The 19597-nt window shown below is 42.3% G+C and overlaps 1 protein-coding gene across 3 annotated transcripts in view; it reads right to left on the bottom strand.

The window, feature by feature from the left end:
- The window catches only part of Entpd4 (ectonucleoside triphosphate diphosphohydrolase 4), a 33395-nt gene extending 14619 nt beyond the window's left edge, over positions 1-18776 (bottom strand). For 2 of the 3 annotated variants that reach the window (XM_048421837.3, XM_048421841.3), the window contains exons 1-4: positions 18632-18776; positions 3894-3998; positions 2631-2828; positions 1661-1866 (exon numbers count right to left, since the gene is read on the bottom strand). In XM_048421837.3, the coding sequence (XP_048277794.3) occupies positions 1661-1866; positions 2631-2828; positions 3894-3901 (412 nt within the window). In that variant the 5' untranslated portion in view covers positions 3902-3998; positions 18632-18776. Of the gene's footprint in view, positions 1-1660; positions 1867-2630; positions 2829-3893; positions 3999-18521; positions 18545-18631 lie in introns of those variants that run through there. The other variant, XM_048421839.3, reaches the window with a different exon arrangement.
- Positions 18777-19597: the final 821 nt, after the last annotated feature.

The raw sequence follows: 19597 nt of genomic DNA, 5'->3' as shown, positions 1-19597 counted from the left end.
CAAGGATGATGCTAAGCCAAACTGGCTGAGCTTCTAGCGTACACCTCAATGGGGCAGCGTCGCTCAGCCGATCCACCCTGTGAGGAAGAATCATGCTGACCTGCTGTGACTGAGATCCTGGGACACCTCCATGAGGACATACATGGGTTTCCTGCTCTCCGTGGAGGTATTCAGCTAGTGCTGGGGCTGTCGTGTGAGGCTTGGAGAAAGGCAAAGTGTTCTACTGAGCTTGAGTTCTGAGTCTCTTGGTAAATTTTTATATGATTATACTTTTATTATGTTAACCTTCAAGATGTTTCTTTATTAAGCATACATACAGAACAATGGAAAATTAAAAGTTACTACTAAATATTAAAATCTCTATTTATGGAAATTCATGGATGTTATTTGTGCTTCTCAGATGGAAGGTAATAAGCTTTACTCATTATTACTTATCAATATTCTACTTTAAACTTTTTAATGTCACATTACAATTATCTGTACTTGTGGGGTATAGCGTGATTATCAGACACATGAGCAAAGTGCAATAATCAAAGGGAGCAACTAACATGTCCATCTCTTTGAACACTTACCATTTCTTTTTGTCTTTCTAACATTTAAAAAGATAAATTCATTGGATAGTCTGCATTTAATATTTAGGTACTTGCACACTAGTGAAAGACAGATGTTTCTGTTACGTTCTATAGCCTACTGTCTTAAATCAGATCTTAAATGGAATAGCCCACTTGAAAATGCTCCATTCCCAATGCTTCTGACATGGTGCCAATCATGGGCAAGGCGGAGATCCTGAGAAGGTGAGAGGCTGAGAAGGTGAGAGACTGAGAAGGTGAGAAATCATTCAGTGAGGAAGTCAAGACTGGACTTCACAATGTTGCACTGGTTTAGAAATTTTTAAACACTGGGTGTATTTACATTCACTTTTTTTAATTCCCAAGGTTACTCTTATGAATAATCTAGAACATAAAAAATTCATCTGGGTAAATGGAGCCTAGTGACCTGAGGCAGAAGGATTGGATGCTGAAGGCCAGCCTGGGTATCTTAGTAAGATAATGTCTCAAAAAAAGAGTGGTAGGGATGTAGCCTGGGGTAGAGCACTTGTCTAACATATGTGACTGTTAGTATCAATACCACAACCATAAAAGAAAGAGAAAGGGGCAAGGGAGGTAGGGAAGGAGAGAGAAAAGAGAAGAGAAAAAGAGTAGGCAAGGAAGGAAGATAGATATCTGGGCAGTATTTTTTTTTAAAAAAATCACTAATACATACCAATATTTACACAAATAATATGCTAATATTTAAAGTACAGATTGTTAGAAGTTATTGAAAATGTCTGTCTCTACGGAAGAACTACCAAATAGGAAAAACAAACAACAATACCTCCCCAACAATGTTAACCGGTGTGAGCAGACATCATGGGGCTACAGTGATGATGGTCACAGGTGATGAAAAGACACAGGCTGTGGAGGTTTGATCAAGATGTTGGTCACACACACAAAACAGACAGAAAAGGAAATGGGAAGGGAAACAAAGGCAGCCATTAGGCCCTGTCTCGAGCTCAGAAGAGGGCAAGGCAGTGTGGGGTGGGAGGGGAGGAAGTGAGTGGTATCACAGGATACTGGAGCCCAGAACCTGGTGCCAGTCCTCAGCCATTCTTGTCCCGTACCAGGTTTAATTTTCATCACCACCGGCTTTCGGTTTTTGTCCCTCATCTGTCTGATGTCCAGCAGATCATGAGGATTGCCGTTGTGCCGAGGCCAGCAATAGACAAATATCCGAGAGCCACTGCTGCCGCAGTCCACCACAATGCCATAGTTCACGTTGGGGTTGTTGGTGTCGGTAGCCTCAACGTCTGTGACTCGGGACAAGTACCTTGTTCAGAAACACACAAGTGTTGTCACTGAAACAGAGCATCGCCCGCTCTAACAGAGAAGGCGCCCTACAGAAGCCCACATCACGACTGCCACGTTGTGTAATGACTCTCTCTCTAGCACTCCCTTCATGGCCAGATGAAGAGTCAAAAGAAGACCAAACAAAGGCTGCCCACAGGGAACCTCTCATTCAGGTCTGTGCTAACCTCTCCATAACACAGCTACAGGCTCCAGAGAGAAAACTGTTTCCAAAGTATAAACATTAACTCAGAAGGCAGTTTAAAACAGGCAGAGGAGCTCCTGACTGTGCCTATCGCAGGGCCTTCCCTGCGGCCAGCTGTCAGGGACATCCATACAGGCTAATTTCCTAGCAGGCAGTCAGCACCAGGCCCAGTTCCCACAGCCACATGTCCCTTATATGCCAGTCCAGTCATAACATGACGGTGCCTGAGCTGACCGTTCCTGTCCCTCTGATGTTAGTTTGCTGCGAGTCTAACCATGAGTGCAGCACTGTCCTCTGAGAGGCGGTCAGATCAGGAGGGAGGAGACCTCAGAGCTACCTCACCCCTTCCCACCATGCGAGCTGGGACACGGCTTTCACCAGATACAAACTTTACTGAAACCTAGCTCTTGAACTTCTCAGCCTTGAAAGCTATGAGAAAACAACTCTGCAGCTTATCAGCTACCCTGTGTTCTGTTATAGTCGCTGGAACACAATCGGGCAGAAGGTGTCAATTCCTTCTAGAACAAATCTTTATCTCTTACCTTTGAAATTTCTTGTCCTTCGACAGCCACCCATACTTGCTGCGTATGATGACAACAGAGAAGTACAGAAGGGAGACAGCGGCAGCCAGGATGCTAATGACGATGATCTGGCGTAAACTGGTGTTTAGGAACCGAGGACAGCCCACTGGAGAGATGCTAAAATGCCAAGAAGCAGGAAAGAGACAGGAAATGCCAATCCTGAAATTCCAAAGAAACAGATTTTAAAACAACACACTTGGATGAGACCTGGCCTCACCTGAACAGGTGCTCAGCACGCGCTCCCTCCGCTTGCTGTTTGCTGGGCCTGCTCTCCCCATGCTCCAGGCTGCTGTCTGGTTAGGAGGCACATTACGATAAAATGGCATAATAAGAACGACACCCTGCTGGTTATGATATTCCGCATGCCCCCTTTCTTAGGAGTATTACAAAATTTCCTGCTTTTTTCCAAAAAGAAATCCCAGTTCATAAGTTTAGCCAGATAAACACAGAAATCTATAATGAAACCAGGTTAAGAATGAGGACACCAAGGGAGACTGAGGACACAGCAACGGCAAGCTGCCAGCTACCCCATAAATGCCAGCAGCCGAGTGGATGACACATTGTGCATTAATGAGTCAATGGCTTAGGAGTAGTGAGATTTTCTTAACAAGCAATTCTAGAGTAAATTTATCCCCAATGGCCCAATAATGGGAAAGACAGTATTGCCATAATGAAGTCAATAAGGGAACTCTGAATTTAGAAAGAGTCCCCTGAGATATGCTTTATAAACAGAAAGGATTTCAATTTATGTCATGAAAAAAGAAGCAAACTGTAGAGCCATCAGCAGGCACTGCCTTTAGGGTAAATTTCATTACTTCATACTTTCTATCTTTGTGTTAAAAAGTCCTTTATGGACTAAAATCTCTCACTGAAGGAGGTACACTGCCAGCCCACTGGAAATTCCCTTCCTAAGAGTTCTGAGGACACTCCATGGCATGTGCCTTCCTCTTCTGCACCTCAGAGGCTCTAGACAGTTATCCTATGCTAATATAACATCCCAAGATGCCATGTGCATGCTGAGACTGTAATTTACACTAACCTGGCTCCATTCTTTCTGTGACAAGGGCCGTACAGGGCTCTATAAGACCAATGGTTTTAGAGCAGTACAACACAACTTCAAACACTTCTCTCTTCGGATTTAGATTTACTTCTCTCTTAAGACCCATTATTTCTTCAGCACCAAAATCTCAGGTTTACAGGCTAGTGACAAGACTCATCACTCACCTTCCCATACTGAAAGGCTGCGGACCAGGCAATGTTGTGGGAGTCAGCTCTTGTCATGCACAAAGACAGAATCAGAGCTAGGGTCTTCATGGAGCCAGAGCTTCCCTGTTTCAGGGTGAGAAAAAAAAATCAACAACAGTGAAATCAAATAAAATGTCTGTGGCTCTACTAAGTACATGGTTAAACTCAGCCATACATCATCTGACTGTGATCCCTATGTGGAGACCACTGGGTTAGAGTAACATGTTTGTACACCAATTTCATGCAGCTAGAGATACAGGCCTCAATCAAGAGATGCTAAGAGTAGCATGAGTTATTACTCCAAGCATCCCTATAATCTCAAATTTTCAGGGCATTGCTGAGGGACAATGGTCTGTATTCTGTCAATTATATTTTAAATAAACGTTGATTGGCCAGTAACCAGGCAGGAAGTATAGGCGGGACAATCAGACAGAAAGTAGAGGTGGGTCAATAAGAACAGGAGAATTCTGGGAAGAGGAAAGCTTGGTCGCAGGCATGACTCAGCCACAGAAGAAGTAAGATATGACTGCCTCACTGAATAAGGTACTGAGCCACGTGGCTAACATGGACAAGAATAATAGGCTACTATAAGTTATAAGAGTTCAGAAGTTTGAGCTAATGGGCCAATCAGTTTAGAACTAAGGTAGACCTTTGTGTGATTTTTTTTGGGACTTAATGATTATGGAAATCAGGCAGGACAGAAACCCTGACAATAGGGCATGAAATAATTATAGCACTGAAATGTTAAGGAAGATTAGGAGGTGGGGAACTCAACTGGAAGCATGCACTCACTTGATGGACTACCCAACTTTGCTTTGTTGTACAAAGTACAGTGTGAGGTGTCCTGTCCCTGACAGTGCTCCATCCTGTCACCATCCTCACTCCTCCAGGCCTCAGCCCTCATGTCACAACACCAAGGACTCCTTCCAAGCTTCTGGAGCCTGAGGATGGTTGCAAAGTTCTCCTTGCCTTCACCTCCCGGGGCCTCTGAGGCCTTCCACAGCCTAGTCAGCTTCTCAGCTCTGCCATCCTGTGGGGGATCCTTGGCTCTGTACCAAAGCTGTCTGTTCTTGAGTCCCCCAAAGTTCTGCCTAGGCTCCATTCTTTCCTAACTTAATCACTCCTGCTCTGACTCCATTCCCTCTTAATTTAATGCCTCTGGCTCAGCTTCATAACCAGAACACTTATCAGATAACTTGTTTCTTCAACCCAGCTCCTCTTCTGAGTCATGTACACATCCACCTTCAATCGCCAGGATCTCCATCTGGATGCTGCACGACCATGACCCACATTGCTAGGACCACACTCCCCATTCTATGTAATCCTAGCCACTGCTCTCCTCTGTCCTGATTCTCATTCCAGGCTCCTCTAATTCCCAGTATCACCATATTCCCCATCCAACTTCTTAGAATCCTTCCAGTAACTCCTGCTTACCTAAAACCTGTCCCTTTCACTTATGAATCCAATCCAGGCTCTCTCCTCTTCTCTGCACTCTTTTCTCCCTGAAGACAGGCCAGGACTCAAAACCTTCCAGTGGCCCCACGTTCTTCAGACAAATGCTGAAGGCTATCCTGTGACTTCCAGCTCTGGGCAGCCACTCTGCTCTGTCCTCATCACCTGCTCACCTCTTTTCCCAGCATCCCAGCTGTACCAGCAGCCCCACCAGCTTCTAGCAGTCACTCACTCTGGCCTGTGGCCTCCCTGCCCTCTGCTTTGGAGCAATCTTTACAGCTTAACACCTGACCTCCTTCAGGTTTTTACTCAATGTCACTGTCTAAGGGATCAGGAAACACACATATTACTTCCCACCCAGCTCTCATCCTTGATTTTTCTCCTTTAACATTTATCTTTTTGGTGCTTTTGTTTTTTTGAGACAAGATCTCTCTACACAGCCATGGTCGTCTTGAAACTCACTTTGTAGATCCCGAGAGCTGGGATTAAAGACACGCCACCACACCTGGCACAGTATTGCTAAATACCCACAAGAGTGCTCACGGTTATTCAGTCTCCCAACAGTAGTAGGGAATGCTACTATGATGTTTCACAGATGAGGCAGAGAGGTGAGGCTGGGATTCCAGTGTGTGACTCACACTGCCGCCCTGTCCTCTAACACACTATGCATGTGGTGTCTCCATTTCTCTTGTGCCGTGATTCCTGCTCTAGAATGATGTCCCACGGGGCCCTTAGCTGGTGCTGCATTCAAGTCACCCAGCTCTGGGAAAGGGCCTGACAAGGTGGCAAGGGTCAGAGTTCTGGGAAGAAGAAGGCTCTTTTCAAAGCAAAGAGAAACCACTGTCCCCTCTGTTTCTCCCTCACCGAGGGAAAAAGTCCTAACTCCTTAGATGTGGAAGAAGGCCCCCAAGACCTGTGTGGCTCATAAAGCAGCTGCCTGCTATGTGTGGCTATTTAAAGGAACTAAATGAAACATTTCATCCAGACGTGGAGGCATAGGTTTGTAACTCCAGCTACTTAGGAGACCGAGACAGGAGGGTTGCAAGCCAACATCTGCCTGGGCGACAGAGTGAACGCAGGAGTAGCCTGGGGAAGCTAGAGAAACCTGCTTCTGATAAAAAGTAAAAAGTAGGCTGAGGATATAGCACAGCTGTAATGTTTGCCTAGCATGGGTGAGGCCCTAGGTTTATGCCCACTAGAACAGATAATAACGATAATAACATTAAATATGAAAATGTAAATATAAAATGTTTAAGATCTTCATTGTACTAGCCTCATTCCAAGTGCTCAATAGCATACATGGCTTCTGCATGGTCTGTGCAAGCATTGGACATGGCATCACAGCAAAAAGCTTTTCAGACAGTGTCATGAACCCTAAAAGACCCCCTACACCAAATGCAAACTGTGGATCCCCACCTTCTGTAGAATATCCCTCTTTGGGGTCTTTGGGTTGGGATTCCTGCAGCACTGGGGCACAAAGGGAGCATGAGTCTCCGGGGAGCCTCTCTAACACAGCAGGGGACTCTGTGGTTACACTGTGTTGACTTCTCCTTATAAGGCCATCCCAGGCAAGGACAAGTGCCTGTTACACAAGCGATAAACAACTAGTGGCTAGGAGTGAGAACTGTAAAGAAACACACACACACCCCATTTGCACTGTACAAATAAATAAATGTAGTTAAAAACATTTTAAAAATTCATATAAAATTTAAAAAGTATTTTGATTAACTAGATATTTAAAATTAGTTTTAATGTATTTTATAAAATAACTTTTTAAAAGCATTTTAATATAGTGAGAATGTCAATGCCCTAAAGATTTAAATATTTAAAATACCCACTAAAAGGAAAAGTGATACTATAAGCAAATATTGGCAGAATCTTAAAAGAATTGAGGCCTTTCTCCAAATGATAGCAATGCCTCATCTATAAATATAAGAGAAAATATAATTTTAAACCTTCCATATGTTAAAACAATAAACGCTTCTCAAACACACATAGCTTGGGAACATAACATTTGTCACCTGAGATGAAAGGTAACCTTTTTGAGGCTGGAAAGATGGCTCAGTGGTTAAGAGCACTGGTTGATCTTTCAGAGGACCCAGATTCAGTCCCAAAAATCCACATTGAAGAGTCTGTAATTCCAGCTCCAGGGGTCTGATGCCCAGAGTTCTGATGGCAGAAGCCTCCAAAGGCACCCCCATTCATGCACACATACCCACATGTATATATACATACATACATACACATAATTAAAAGCAATTAAAGTAATTTTTCTTTTTTACTAAAAAGGTAATCATTCTTTACTTATAAAGCATTCACATGAAGTAATAAAAGAAATGTACTAACACAAAAACAGGCAAGGATAATAGAAGTTAACATGAGAAATGATGCAACTTCAGGGGTATCCAGACAGACAGAAGGAAAACAAGACCTGACAACTATCAGATTCATAAAAGTTTTAGGGGTAAGAAGTCAGGGTTATAAAGTACAGTTGGCTAGAATCTGAGCAGGTACTAACCTTGGGGCATTTGAGTGACATATATAGAAGGTTCAATGTTTATATACACGTCTATAAGTCTAGAAATTTACCCTTGGGAAATAACAGGATGAAATTTGACTAAAACACGTATAAAACATTGTCCTGCTATCTACTGCAAAGCTGGAGATGGCACTCTGTGAATGTGTATATGCCTTGCATGTGCAAGACCCTGGGTTCCTTCCCAGCACTATAAAAACACACGGAAAGCTAATGTGATTTATGGTGGTGAGGGCGTGTTTACACACGGGACAAAATATGACAATTAAAGGTGATGGTGTCACTCTATACTTGACTGGCAAGAGCACCACCATGTACAAATGAGAAGACTTCACTACACAGAGAAGGTGAGAAACAACGTTAACAGTGTTGTTTACTTCTGAATGACAATCAGATACCTGACAATCTGTACTTTACCCCCCAGGCTTGTCCATGTTTTCAAAGCGCATATATTAATTTCATCATCAGAACAAACCATGGAATTACTTTTGACAAACTTCCTGTGACCGATGCCTTTCCTCTTTTGGAAATATGAAGAAAGATTACTTGAAAAACTCAAGCCTAGGGCTGGAGAGATGGTTCCGCAGCTAAGAACACTTGTTCCCCTTGCAGAGGACCTGGGTTCCAGTCCCAGTACCCACATGGTGGCTCCCAACCACCTGTGTAACTCCAGCTCCAGAGGATTCAATGCTTTTGACTTCTTCTGATCTCTACAGGCATCAGACATTCATGTAGTGCAGACACAGAGGCAGGGAAAACATTCACAAACATAAAAGAAAAATAAATTTAAAAAACTCAAAAAAAAACCCTTAAGACACAGGAACTGAAATCTGAGTACAAAAGAATCAATGACAGTTGTGTGATGGTTGAGCTAAGAACCAAAGAAAAGAACATTGCTAAAGCTTCTATTAAACATAAATTAGTCATGGGAGAAGAAAAGTCATTAATGGCTCAGCACTATGAACATAACCATAAGGACAAACAAACCAAATTTCAAACAATACTAATATCCAAGAAATGATGGAGAAAGCAACTAACAACAATGTTAAATTCTATGAATTCTTGGCTATCTGCACTCAGAGCCCAAGAAGGCTGGTACCAGCAGGAGGTGGAGGTGGAGAAGAATCTGGGTGGGGTCAAAAAGGAGAATGTATTTCTAAGAACTCAGCATACTGAGCAAACTTTATGGCATCTGGCATTTGTCTTAGGATTTTCTTTTTAAAAAGATTTATTTTATTTTTCTTTATGTGTATGTGTGCACGGCCTGAGGCAGTCAGAAGGGGGCATGAAATCCCTTGAAGCTGGAGTGGTTATGAGTCACCTGATCTGGAAACTAACTATGAATTCTCTGGAAAAGCAGCAAGCACTCTTAATCACTGAGTGATTGATACTCTTCATCCCCAGAACTTTTTTTTAATGCATGAGAGAATTTTGACAAAAATGTCAGTTCATAAATTACTTATTACTTTCAGTTAGGACACATGTAAGGCTGACTGTTGCCAAGAAGTCACAATCCTGTAACTTGATCTTAAGATGTAAATTCTAACTGCTGCTTCAGCATGAGAAATCTGGGCACCAGAGCTCAGGCACGCAAACACTAATATTGCTATTTCAAACAAGTTCTAAGTTGCACCATTACCTTTGTGTTTTAGCATCAGGGTCCTCCCTGGCAGAATAAAGCCTGTGGTAATTTGAATAACAATGGCTTCATTGTATCTGATGCTTAATCATTAGGGAGTGGCACTATTTGAGAAGGATTAGAAGGTGTGGCTTTGTTGGATAAAGTTTGTCACTGAGGGTGACCTCTGGGAGTCTCAGCCTCAACCTTGACTGCAACTGGAGAAGCAATCTAAGAACAATAGCCACTGACTGCACCAGGAGGACCGCCCATCTGAGTTGCTGGCTGTAGTTAACTGGAGGAACAATTACAGAAGGTGCTGCCCTGCTTACACCTGAAGGAACGATCAAAGGAGCCACAGATCCCAACTACACCAATTGGAGGGTTAGAGACACCTCTAAAACACAGGCTCCACCTGTTCCAGTTGGAGGAAGAGAAGATTACACAACAGGGTAAGAATACACTCAATGGCATAAAGAGCAATCCAGCACCACCAGGAACGAGTGGTTCTACAACAGCAAGACCTGAGCATCTTAACACTGATAAAGCAGAAAAAAAATGACCTTAAAATAACTTTATGAAGATGAATTACAGAGGAAATAAAAAATTCCCTTAAAGTGGAGGAAAAGACAAACAAAAAATTGAAAGAAATCAACAAATCTCTTAAAGAAAATCAAGAAAAAGCAACCAAACAGGTGAAAGAAACAGTTCAAGACTTGAAAAAAGAAATAGAGGCAATAAAGAAAACACAAACCGAGGGCAATCTGGAAATGGAAAATCTGGGTAAACAATCAGGAACTACATAAGCAAGCATAAACAACAGAACACAAGAGATGAAAGAGAGAATCTCAGGTGTTGAAGATATGATAGGTGAAACAGATACGTCAGTCAAAGAAAATGTTAAATCCAACAAATCCTTAGAACAAAATATCCAGGAAATCTGTGACACCATAAAAAAAAAAAACCTAAGAATAATAGGAATTGAAGAAGGAGAAGCCCAGTTCAAAGGCACAGAAAAATAAATTCAACAAAATCATAGAAGAAAATTTTCCGACCTTGCCATATAATAAAACACTAACATACAGAATAAAGAAAGAATATAAGAGCTGCAAAGGAAAAAGGCCAAGTAACACATAAAGGCATATCTATCAGAATTGCATCCAACTTCTCAATGGAGACAATGAAAGTTAGAAGGTCCTGTCAGGAGTCATGCAGACACTAAGAGATCACGGATGTCAGCCCAGACTACTATATCCAACAAAGCTTTCAATCAATATCAACAGAGAAAACAAGATATTCCATGACAAAACCAGATTAAATCAATACCTAGTCACTAATCCAGCCCTACAGAAAGTACTAGAAGGAAAACTCCAACCAAGAAAGTGAGCCACACCCACAAAAACACAGAAAATAGATAATCCCACACCAGCAAATTCCAAAGAAGAGAAACACACATAATACCACCACCACCACCAACAACAACAAAATAACAGGAACTAGCAATCACTGATCATTAAAACCCCTTAATATCAATGTACTCAAACCGACTATAAAAAGACACAGGCTAGCAGATTGGATACTAAAACACAATCCATCCTTCTGCTGCATACAAGAAATATACCTCAACTACAAAGACAGACATGACCTCAGAGTAAAGGGGTGGGAAAAGACTTTTCAATCAAATGTACCTAAGAAACAAGCTGGTGTAGCTATTCTAATATCTAACAAAATAGACTTCAAACTAAAGTTAGTTAGAAGAGATGAAGAACACCATTTCATATTTTTCACAGGAAAAATACATCAAGATGACATCTCAATACTGAACATCTATGCCCCAAATACAAGGGGACCCTCATTCATAAAAGAGACATTACTAAAGTTTAAATTACACATCAAACCCCACACATTAATAGTGAGAACTTCAACACCCCACTCTCACCACTGAGCAGGTCTACCAGACAGAAAGTTAACCGAGAAATAAAGGAACTAATAGATGTTATGATTCAAATGGGCTTAATAGACATCTATAGAACATTTCACCCAATCACAAAAGAATATACCTTCTTTTCAGCACCTCATGGAACCTTCTCCAAAATTGACTACATACTCGGTAACAAAGCAAATTTCAACAGATACAAAAAAATTGGAATAACCCCATGTCTTATAGGATCATCATGGCTTTAAGATAGAGTTCAACAACACTAATTGCGGAAAGCCACAAACACATGAAAACTGAACAAAGCTCGAATGAACCACCACTGGGTCAAGGATGAAATAAAGAAATTAAAAACTTCCTAAAATTCAGTGAAAATGACTGCACAACATACACAAATCTATGGCACACAATGAAAGCAGTGCTAAGAGGAAAGTTCATAGCACTAAATGCCTACAAAAAGAAGCTGGAAAAATCCTACACTAGTGACTTAACAGAACACCTGAAAGCTCTAGAACAAAAAGAAGCAAACTCACCCAGAAGGTCTACACGACAGGAAATAATCAAATTGAGAGCTGAGATTAACAAAATAAAAACAAAGAAAACAGTACAAAGAATCAATGAGACAAAGAGTTTGTTCTTTGAGAAAATCAACAAAATAGGAAAACTAACCAAAAGGCTGAGAGAAAATATCCACATTAACAAAATCTGAAATAAAAAGGGGAAAATAACAACAGATACAGAGGAAATTCAGAGAATCATCAGGTCATATTTCAAAAACATGTACTCCATAAAATTGAAAAAACTTAAAGGAAATGTACAATTTTCTGGATTAAGTACCACATACCAAAATTAAACCAAGACCAGATAAGCAAATTAAACAAACCTATAACCACTAAGGAAATAGAAACAGTCACCAAAAGTTGCCCCCAAAAAGCCAAGGGCCAGATGGTTTCAACGCAGAATTCTACAAGAATTACAAAGAACTAATATCAATACTCCTTCAAATTGTTCCACACAATAGAAAGAGAAGAAACATTGCCAAACCCTTTTTAATGAGGCTACAGCTACCCTAATACCCAAACTATGCAAAGACACTACTAAAAAAGAGAATTACAGACCAACCTCACTCATGAATATTGATTCAAAAATACTCAGTAAAATACTAGCAAACCAAATCCAAGAACACATCAGAAAAATCATCACGAAAAGTAAGCTTTATCACAGAGATTCAAGGATGTTTCAACATATGAAAATCTATCAACGTAATCCATATAAACAAATCGGAAAAACAAAACAAAACACATGATCATCTCATTAGATGATGAAAAAGCCTTTGACAAAATTCAACGCCCCTTCATGATAAAGGCCTTGGAGAGAGCAGGAACATATTAAAGATAATAAAGGCAATATACAGCAGGCCAACAGCCAACATCAAGCTAAACAGAGAGAGATTCAAAACAATCCCACTGAAATCAGGAACAAGAAAAGGCTGTTCACTCTCTGCATATCTATTCAACATAGTACTTGAAGTTCTAGCTAGAGCATAAGACAGCAAAACATCAAGGAAATACAAATTGAAAAAGAAGAAGTAAAACTTTCATTATTTGCTAATGATATATATATATCTATATATATATATGTATATGTGACCCCAAAAATTCTACCAGGGAACGCCTACAAACTGATAAACACTTTCAGTAATGTAACAGGATACAAGATTAACTAAAAAAAAAAAAATCAGTACCCTCCTATATACAGATCATAAATGGGCTCAGAAAGAAATCAGAAAAATATCACCCTTTACAATAGCAACAAATAATAGAATATATCTTGGGGTAACTCTAACCAAACAAGTGAAGAACCTGTATGACAAGAACTTTAAATCTTTGAAGAAAGAAATTGAAGGAGACACCAGAAAATGGAACGATCTTCTATGCTCTTGGATAGGTAGGATTAACATAGTAAAAATGGCAATCTTACCAAAAGCAATCTACAGATTCAACGCAGTACCCATCCAAATCCCAGCAAAATTCTTCACAGACCTCGAAAGAACAATACTTGACTTCTTATGAAAAACAAAAAACCAGGATAGCCAAAACCATCCTGTACAATAAAGGAATTTCTGGAGGTATCACCATCCCTGACTTCAAATTCTACTACTGAGCTACAGTACTGAGAACAGCCTGGTATTGGCATAAAAACAGACAGGAGGACCAATGGAACCAAATCGAAGACCGATTATCAATCACACACCTATGAACATCTGACTTTTGACAAAGAAGCTAAAAATAAAAAAAAAGAAAGCATCTTCAACAAATGGTGTTGGCAAAACTGGCTGTTGACATGTAAAAGAATGCAAACAGATCCCTATCCATCATCATGCAAAAAACTCAAGTCCAAGTAGGTCAAAGATCTCAACATAAAACCAACCACACTAAACCTCATAGAAGAGAAAGTGGGAAGTATTCTTGAAATCATTGGCACAGGAGATCACTTCCTAAATATAACACTAGTAGCACAGACACTGAGAGCAATAATTAATAAATGGAACCTCCTAAAACTGAGAAGCTTCTGTAAAGCAAAAGACCCAGTCAACAAGATAAAATGGCAGCCTACAGAATGGGAAAAGATCTTCACCAACCCCACATCTGACAGAGGACTGATCTCCAATATATATAAATAACTCAAGAAACTGGACACTTAAGTACCAAATAATCCAATTTAAAATTGGGTACATATCTAAACAAAGAATGTCAACAGAAGAATCTCAAATGGCTAAAGACACTTAAGGAAATGTTTAACTTCTTTAGCCATCAGAGAAATGCAAATCAAAACAACTCTGAGATACCATCTCACACCTGTCAGAATGGCCAAGATCAAAAACACTGACGACAGCTTATGCTGGAGAGGCTGTGTGGTAAAGGGAACAATCCTCCATTGTTGGTGGGAGTGCAAACTTGTACAGCCACTTTGGAAATCAGTATGGCGGTTTCTCAGAAAATTAGGAATCAATCTACCCAGCAATACCACTTTTGAGCATATACCCAAAGGATGTTCAATTTTACCACAAGGACATTTGCTCAGCTATGTTCATAGCAGCATTATTCGTAATAGCCAGAACCTGGAAAAAACCTAGATGCCCCTCAACCAAAAAATAGATAAGGAAAATGTGGTACATTTAACACAATGGAGTACTACTCAGCAGAAAAAAAAGGCATCTTGAAATTCACAAATAAATGGATGGAACTAGAAAAAAACATACTGAGTAGGTAACCCAGGCCCAGAAAGACAAATATAGTATGTACTCACTCATAAGTGGATATTAAACATTAAGCCTATAGTCCACAACCACCAGAGAACCTAAACAACAAAGAGAACCCTAAGAGAGAAAAAAGACAAGATCTCCTGAGTAAACTGGGAGTGTGATGGGCAGGGGAAAGGTAGAAGGGGAGAAGGGAGGAAGGTAGGGGAGAAATGTATAGCTCAATAAAAACAATAAAAATAATTGCTTTGGTCATAGTATTTCTTCACAACAACAAAACAGTGACAAATACAAAGTCCATCTGGTTCATGCAGCAATTTTTTGGTGAGTCTCTCCCATTATGTCTACAGGAAGATGTCAGATCCCCTGGAATCGGAGTTACAGACAGATGTGAGCTGCTATGGAGGTGCAAGAAATTGAATCTTGGTCCTCTGGAAGAACAGCTAGTGCTGTTAACTGCTGAGCCATCTCTTCAGTCCTGTCTCTGCCATTATGAGAAAAGAAGAAGGAGGAGGAGGAGGAGGAAGAGGAGGAAGAAGAAGATGAAGGAGAAGGAGAAGAAGGAGAAGGAGGAGGAGGAGGAGGAGAAGGAGAAGGAGAAGGAGAAGGAGAAGGAGAAGGAGAAGGAGAAGGAGAAGGAGAAGGAGAAGGAGAAGGAGAAGGAGAAGAAGAAGAAGAAGAAGAAGAAGAAGAAGAAGAAGAAGAAGAAGAAGAAGAAGAAGAAGAAGAAGAAGAAGAAGAAGAAGATACACATCAGCCTTGAAGCTCATTTGGTGAAAAACACACACATAGTAAACAAGTATTATGGGACTTGGGTTAGTCTGACTCTTCATCCCGTAATAAGCCTCTGGGAGAAAGCCTTTTACAGTGGAAGGCCTCATTTTAGCTCACGGTTTCAGAGGTCAAGGCAGAGCAGCACATGGCATGGCAGCCAGGAAGTAGAAAGAGGGCACAGAAAGAGCATGCTGAGCTATCCCTAACTGGCTTCCTCCTTTTCCTCTTCAGACTCCATTGATGTACCTAGCCTATTGGGTAGTAGCTCAGATTCAGAGTGAACTAATCTGCTCTGTCAATCCCCCTCACAGACATGGCTGAGAGTGGCCTTACTCATCTCTGAGTCATTTCTCAATCCAACCAAGTCAACAACAGATACTAACAATCACAGCGCGTCTGAATATGGCCAATCAAATCCAGGTTAGACTAGGAGAGTCTAACTCCGGAGCTAGAAAGCTTGAGATGAGGTGAAGAGTTTCAAAACAGGATCATTTAAATATCAAAGGATTAAAGGAGAGCCTTGAACAATTGCAAACAAGGAAGAGCTTGTAAGAAATGACTGTCTGCCAGGGCTCTCGGAAGTGGAGGCTGCTGTGTAAAAGTGACTCAGCTGTTGGCGAAAGGCACAGCAGAACACTTTAAGATGTACAGAGCTGCACGCATGCTCTGTGGTTCTTCCATATTCATGTCCAACGGTCATTTTAAGTAGCACGTCCTGGTCAAGCTTTCCCTACTAATCACATACTACCCCGGTCAGCACTGTGAATGGTCATCTTCAGACCACACTTTCCCTGCACCAGCTCTGCAGTCTCCACCAGAATGATTTTCCTCAAGTCCGAGGTCCATATATCCAGTTTATTAAAGCCCTGAGACCTTAAACTCAGTTAAGTCAAGTGTGGGTAAAATACATCAACTTCTGAATTCTCCAGCTCCAAGAGAGGTAACACCACTAACATGCTTACATGGTCTTCAGCTTTGAGTCTCACTTTTCCTGTACCAACATTCCATCACTCATCAAGTTCTGTTAATTCTTTTGTATCTGTATGTTCGTATGTGTTCAGGTATACATGTGTTTGTGTATGCATGAGTGTGCACGTGTATACGTGCACACAGACCAGGTCAACATCAGGAGTCTTCTCAATCTCTACTTTAATTTCTGAAACAAGGCCTCTTACTGAACCCGGAGCTCATCAATCGGCTGGCTAGGCTGGTTCCCAATGCTCTCCAAAGATCCCCTGCTCCTCATCCTCTCCCAGTGCTGGGATGTGAACTTGGGTCCTTACCCTTTCACAGCAAACACCTTACCAACTATGCACCTCCCCAGCTGCAGGACCCTCTCAATTCTTCACCAGGCATCCCACACATCTAAGGTGACCACAGCAGACAAGAAGGCAGATCTTGTGGTAAACCGCTCTGCTTTTACTGTAAATACTCTTTATGAAACACTACCTTCAAAGTATAACCAAAGAAAAACTTGAAAGCCGGCAGATCAATAACAACTTCTCTGTGTAGTACTTGAAATCCTCACTCCATCAACTGTTCTGATATCGTATATCAACAACGTGTTCTTGCCTCACCCAATATCTCTTTGCTCTGGCAAGGTGGGCCTATTCTACACAAGCTCTTCTAATATTGGTCTCTAGCTTTTAATAACACTTCTCCCTCCTCACATCCTGCTTGCACTATTACACATCTTCCAAGGCCACTGGATATTATTTTTAAAAATCTAGATTTAGCTTGCTATACTTTCTAATTGTCTTCCTGCACTCTAAAGCTCATGATTCAGGTGTAGCCTATTTTAAAGAAACATACTAAACATACATAGAGAAGAGAGAGCCTTAGATCAACTCCCATGTTTGTTCCCTCTCAAAGTCTCAGATCACACATTCCCTGATAGGGCTAAAAGAATGTAAGCTATTGCCAGGTGGTGGTGGTGCACACCTTTAATCCCAGTACTCGGGAGGCAGAGGCAGGCGGATCTCTGTGAGTTTGAGGCCCGCCTGGTCTAGAAGAGCTAGTTCCAGGACAATCAGGGCTACACAGAAAAACCCTGTCTTGAAAAACAAAACAAAAGAATGTAGGCTATGAATTCGATGAGCAATTAAAACAGGTGGTAGAGGCTGGCAAGATAGTTCAACAGGTAAAAGTATTCACTGCCCAAGTCTAATTATTCGAGTTCACTTCCTAGAACCTCTAGAAAGTTGCCCTCTAAACTCCAGACTGGGGTGAGAAATATGCCTCTCTCTCTCTCTCTCTCTCTCTCTCTCTCTCTCTCTCTCTAGATGTGCCCCCCCACACACAGACAGCATCCAGTCACACAATATACGGTAATAATACTTAGAACACAGGTAGTAAGTCAACATTAAGATAAGCAAAAAATAAAAATAAAAAAGAAACTACTTGTATAAATAAGCATAGTTCTACAACTATGTCAAACAATTAGCAAAACAGAAACAAAGACAACTCACACATAACACCACGCCGATGTTAGGGCCCTCTGAGAATGGAGATTTAGGAAATTTTCCCTCACAAAAGTTGAATACATTAGAGACCGCACCCTAACGTTAACTGTCTAACTTAGAATTATTATTGACCTCTAGTCCACTGTGTAGCATGCAGGTCTTGAATTATAAAGCATCTCTTATTTTCTAGTGGCATACGGTCTCTGCACCTGTGTTCACCTAGCTGGGTTCTGCAGCGCCCTGAAGGTTCTGGGGTTATAGTTCTGAGAAGAGGAGACTTGTCCCTTAAAAGGGGGTCCTTGTATGGCTCAAGTTGAGGACCACAACCGTGCACCATCACTCTATCTCCCGGTCAGTTCCATTTTTCCACGGGGAAATCTAACAAGAAACTTCCCCAAATCGCAGAGCAAAGCAAATAAATGCCGCTATACATGCGACAGTGACAGATTTCGGGCGGCAGACGGGGATCATTAGGCCCCAGAAGCGACAGCCCTTTTCCCTCAACCCACAGTCGCCAGGGGTTCAGGACTCTCCGGAGATCCGCCACGGTGTCCGGGGGACAAGCACCTGTCACCGGGGTCACGGGGCTGCGGCGGGCCGCCCGGATGTGGCGGCGGGGACGACTGGACAGGGCCGCGGCCTCCCGTTGCCCTAGCTCCACGGGACTCCGGCCTCACCTGCTGGGCCGGCCGCGGCTCCGGGAGGGCGGGCGGCCACAAGCGCACCGCATCCCGGCCACCAGCTCACCAGCTTCCCGGAGGTTCCGCTCCTTTCCGGGAGGCACGCTGCGCGCGCCCGCCAACGTCACGTCACAGCTCGCGCCGGCGCGCGCACGTAGGGAGCGAGAGCGCGCGCGCTGGGGAAGGTGGGAAACGGGCCTGCGTGGGGCGGGGCCTGCCGGATGATTGGCACCGAGCACTGGGCTCCCACAAGGCTGAGGAAAGGAAGTCCTAGTGGCTCCTGGACTCCTCTCGCTCGCCTCGACGTCCGCAAGACGCAAAGCGATGATGAGACCGCGGTTTGTCTTTCCTTCGTGTTGCGGAAGATTCTAGGAGCAACACAGCCTAGCAAGGCCTCGGCATTGTGGCTCAACCCAGGACGCTATCATTCATTTATTCATTCATTCATTCATTCATTCATCATTGTGTGTATGATGGGCGGGGGCGCAGGGAGCACTTGAGCCTCAGTTCGCATATGGACATGTTAAAGATAAGTTTCTGGGCAAGGTTCTCTCTTTCCACTCCAAGTTACAGGAATTGAACTCCCGCTCCCAAGGCTTGCATGATAAGTACTTTTGCTCACTGGGGCTCTCAGCAGTCCAGTTCTGCATATTTTCTCATTCAGCCAGTAACTTCTTGCCTTCCAAAGAAGAAGGTACTCTTTCTGTAGGGTAAAAGAGCCAGTGAAAGAAACCCACCCTGGTTTTGACACCCAAGCCAGTGAAAGAAGTGCTTTAGCCCTGAACCCCCAAGCCAAAGAAATGACACCCTGGCCCTGAAATCAATGCCAAAGAAACACACTTTTGCCTGGCAGTGGTGGTGCATGCCTTTAATCCCAGCACTAAAGAGGCAGAGGCAGGCGGATCGCTGTGAATTCCAGGCCAGCCTGGTCAATAGAGCGAGTTCTAGGACTGTTACACAGGG

This window comes from Myodes glareolus, chromosome 12 (genome assembly GCF_982192425.1).
Source record: "Myodes glareolus chromosome 12, mMyoGla1.1, whole genome shotgun sequence".
NCBI classification, from domain to species: Eukaryota; Metazoa; Chordata; class Mammalia; order Rodentia; family Cricetidae; genus Myodes; species Myodes glareolus.
This window is presented reverse-complemented; position numbering and strand designations above follow the sequence as displayed.